Genomic DNA, 4,482 nt, shown 5'->3' with positions numbered 1-4,482 from the left:
AAAGAATAATATCTTTTGATAATTCTGTTTTTAAAAAGTAAAATCATTTTAGAAAATCTTTTCTTAAAAACTTATCTTTTGAAACTTTCCTATTTTAAGAAGTTTGCCAAGCTCTTTTGTCACGTTTCTAATAAGTCTAACCCGTAAACCTAACAATCATATTTACAGCAAATCTAAAGATAAAAACTTAACAAAACTAATTTGCTTCGCCAATAATCTGTAATGTAGAACACTTGGGCTTCACGCAGTACAGGACTAAGTTTTTGCTGTCACTTGCACTCCAGTTCTGAACTGGAACTTCCAGGCTAAGTTCTAATGGAACTTGTTGTGTTCAACGCAGACCAAGTCAACACTTCAACTTGCTGTCTTCAAGTTCCTGTTAGGGAACTCAGATAGTTCTTGTTAGAGAACTATTCTTCTATCTTGTTTAACCTTTCCTTGGAATCCCTTCATGTCTTCTTAGATTAGGTTACTCTTCCACTTCCAAAGTCTATTTCACCTGTTCTAATTACAACATTTAGAGAAACCTTTATTAGTTGAACTTTGCTTAGTTTGAGTTCATCATCATCAAAACCTTTAAGCTTCAACAGTGTCGAAGCCATGTAATATATTACCTTATCTCATGTTTGTTTTACAAATTTCCTTTACTTTTCTTTTTTATTCTAAGCCTGTAATAATTTTGAGTTATTAATGACTCTAACAACACTTACTAGTACAATTATATTTTAGAAGATACTCTATCTATCTGTTCCAAAATGATTGACATAGTCAAGCTTTATATACATGCCGATGCACTAGTTTAGCTTTGTTTTTTAGCTCTTTATTGGTCCAAATTAAGCTCAGATGGCAAAAAACTAACGTAAATGTCTCGATTTGCATGTCAAGAAATAACAGAATTGGCACGTAAAATGAGACAATTGCGTTATTTAGTAGCCGATTTCAGGCTTAATTTGAAAATGACCCTCAGAACCTTACTTAAGCAATTGTTTGCGGCTTGAAACACAATGATATGCAAATCCTTACATTTCTTGACATATAAAACGAGTCATTTACGTGCGTTATTTTGTTGTTTATATATGCTCAATTTAAATCTAAAAGGGATAAAATGACCCCCCAAAACCTTATCAAAACATTTTTTTTTTGGAAGGTTCACCTAGTCCGATGAGATTATTGATCGAAATGCTAACTAAAGGACCACTTTACACTCAAATCATTAGTTTGTGATGTTTTGGCTACTACACATACGTGGTGTTGGATGCACCCAAACCATACTTGAGAGTATTGACAAATTTTGCTAAATACTGTTATAATTAACAAAAATATAACTTTTTTTTTCGGTAAAGAGAGTCAATAATGATGTAAACGAAATATGATCCGGTACTTTTTGATTACCTTGGCATCTATCACAAGCTAATAAAAACTACCGACATTTGCCACCAGAAATTGAGTTATATATGATCTCAAAAACCCGATATTACTTGGTGCTTACCCAAGGAAAGACATATAGACGCCACTATTTTTTTCATAACATTATAAATCGTCAAATATTGAATGGAAATTTGTACGCCTAATATAATGGTCAGAAAGGATAAAATACGAGTCACCAATGAGGCAATGATGTCAACATTTTCATACAGTTATGCTTAGGTAAAATCTACCACCTTTTCTTTTTTTTTTGTTTTTTTGAACGGAGGTAAAATCTATCACCTCAAATATTAAATAATGGGTGATAAGAGAGTCAAATTTGACCTTTTTTCGTCTCAATGTAAATTTTACTATTATTGTTTTAACTTAGAAAACAAAAATGGTACAAAGAAAGAACATCTTTGAAGCATTTTGTATTTTTATGTGGCATAATTTACGACATTAATTGATAGCATAATAAAAGAAATTAGTGCATGAAAAATATAGGTATATTTCACATGCAAGCAACGATTTTCTTGGACAGATGAGATGATTGTATAATGATAATAATGGGACAAATACCATACGATATACACAAATAAAAAATAGATTGTAAAGATCACTCAATGCCTTAGGGGAGAGTGATTACCGAATACCGAAGTGATTTACCAATTAATTTGGTTATAATACTAATTATTTTATCATACATTAATTGACAATCAAAAAAAAAAAAAAAAAAAAAAAAAAAAAAAAAAAACCAGGATCTCTATTCCACAATTAACCTTAGTTTGAATCTTTCTCTATTATTTGAAATATTTTGAATTAATTAGCTAACACATACTTCGTATATAGTATGGACGAAATGGACACTTATCATTGCCTCTTAATAAATAATAACCAAGTATTAAACATTGAACATATAAGTTAGTTCTTCTAACTAATAATAATTACACTCCCTAACATTTTCAAATGAAGAAATCAATCAAGAAAAAATAGCAAATAAACAACACTAATACCCTCTAATGAAAAGCTTAAAGACAATAATCAAGGAACAATAATTTATGTACAATTGGATGACCTAAGACTATTCACAATCATACATCTCCAAAACAAATTGAGATGTGGCTTTTAAATAAAATTAAAAATTAAAAACTATACTACACCCTATTTGTAAGATGATGGGTAACATGGGTTCCCATTTATTTGGTGACAGCTTAATCCAATATTCTGGTATGGGCCCACATGTTGGTCTAATCCAGCATTACTACCCATACTTGTTTGGATATCAAAGCTTGAATTATATGAAGTGTTGTCATTTAGTAAATGGGCTATTGGGCCCAAGTAGTCCAAATCCAGTAGGTATGATAATGATTGAGTTCTTGGGAACTTTATTTCTGGTTCATTTTGATTACTAGATGCATCACTTGCTCCTCCTTCCACCATGCTTATTTGCCCTTGTGGCAAACTCGATGAATCCTCTGCCCTCGCGACATGCCTCTTCTTGTAGATTCTACATAACACCCAATCGTCCAACTGTTTAAAAAAAACGTGAAATTTACCGTCATTAATTATTAATTAGAGTAATGTTGTTTGATAATATAACAATATTTTAAGGTAACATTTAATTTAAAACATCGTTATAAAACGAAAGGAAAAAAAAAAAAAAAAAAAAAAAAAGGGGACAGTCATTAGAAATTAGAAATTATAAATTCGAGTCAAAAAAAGGCGGCTTAACGTACCCTCATGGATCCATGTTGCTTGATGGGTTGATGCTTAGACTCAGTTAAACGATATTCATGCATAATCCAATCAGTCTTAGACCCCTTAGGAGGTCTACCCTTGTAAAAAACAAGAGCCTTCTTAATCCCAACATACTTAGCTCCACTATATATGGCCTTATCCGTGCCCGTGGCCTTCCAATAACCCGATAACGTAGCTCGATTGGGTCGGATCCCATTCGGGTATTTCCTATCTCTAGGGGTGAAGAAGTACCATTCATTTTCTCCAAACTCTGCCTTATCTACAAAACACCAAACCAATCATAAAAAAAAAAAAATTCATTAAGTTTTCATTCATGCATAAAACAATGTTTATTAAGAAAATATGTTACATATTAGACCATATACTAAAATTAAATTATACGAACCGGGTAATTGCCATGGATCAAACTTGTATATATCAACTTCAGGAATAATTGAAACAGGACAAGGCCTAGACATAGCTTGATTCTTAAGGTAGTGTATGATTAATTCTTCATCTGTTGGATGAAACCTAAAACCAGGAGGAAGACTACTAGAACATCTTTTTGCATCCATATTATAGTAACTTGTTAAATTTTGCAAGTTTTTTGGTAGGAAATTCAAAGTTTTTTTTTTTTTATTTATTTATTTATTTTTTTTTTTGGTAAAAAAGGGGGTGGAAAGAGAGAAATAGAGTTTTTCTTGCTAAAAAGGGGGGAAGAATGAAATGGGTGTTTGAAATGTTTGCAAAGAGAGGTGAGGGGATTATATGGGTGAGGGTTTCTTGTCTTGTAGTGAAAGATATGGATAGAAGATTATTATTAATAACTATTTATTTAATTAATTAATAATTAATGTTACGTCATGTTGATTAGGGAGTTATTTTTGGCTTTTTTGACTTGTTACATTCCTAGTATGATGAAGATAATACATACTTGCAAGGGTAGGTAAACTATATGGTATAATTTTCATATTATTCCATCAAAGTTTGAAAGAATCAAAGAATCTCAAATTTAGGATTAGTAGTCTATAAGTGCGGTTAGTATATAATTAATTTATGTGGGTTTTAAGTATGTGCTTAGCTAATAGCTTAGTACGGAGTATTAAAGTATTTGAGAGGTTTTTTTTGGAACAACTTTAAGTTTAGTTGAAACAACTTGTTTGTATTAGGCTTTCACGCTTTGTTGCTTTCACATAAATTCCCTTATTTTCTTTTATCTGAACTTTTATTTAATTGTGAATTTACAATTAATTAAATAGCCCTTATCTTATATCAGTATTTACATAAACTATTTTGACTTTCTTTTGCGCTTTATACTTAAGAAATTTTTTGTTCAGA

The 4,482-nt window shown here is 30.9% G+C and overlaps 1 protein-coding gene across 1 annotated transcript; it reads right to left on the bottom strand.

The window, feature by feature from the left end:
• Window positions 1-2,397: 2,397 nt before the first annotated feature.
• LOC145581486 (NAC domain-containing protein 2-like) lies at window positions 2,398-3,878 on the bottom strand. The gene is made up of 3 exons (XM_081638498.1): window positions 3,551-3,878; window positions 3,144-3,424; window positions 2,398-2,937 (listed from the first exon to the last, which is right to left on the bottom strand). The coding sequence occupies exons 1-3, from the start codon at window positions 3,717-3,719 to the stop codon at window positions 2,569-2,571; spliced, it is 819 nt and encodes a 272-aa protein (XP_081494624.1). The 5' UTR covers window positions 3,720-3,878; the 3' UTR covers window positions 2,398-2,568.
• Between the last annotated feature and the right edge of the window lie 604 nt (window positions 3,879-4,482).

This window comes from Chenopodium album, chromosome 15, assembly GCF_948465745.1.
Source record: "Chenopodium album chromosome 15, dcCheAlbu1.1, whole genome shotgun sequence".
Lineage (NCBI taxonomy): Eukaryota > Viridiplantae > Streptophyta > Magnoliopsida > Caryophyllales > Amaranthaceae > Chenopodium > Chenopodium album.
Note: the sequence above shows the minus strand (reverse complement) of the source record. Positions and strands in the feature narration are given on the sequence as shown.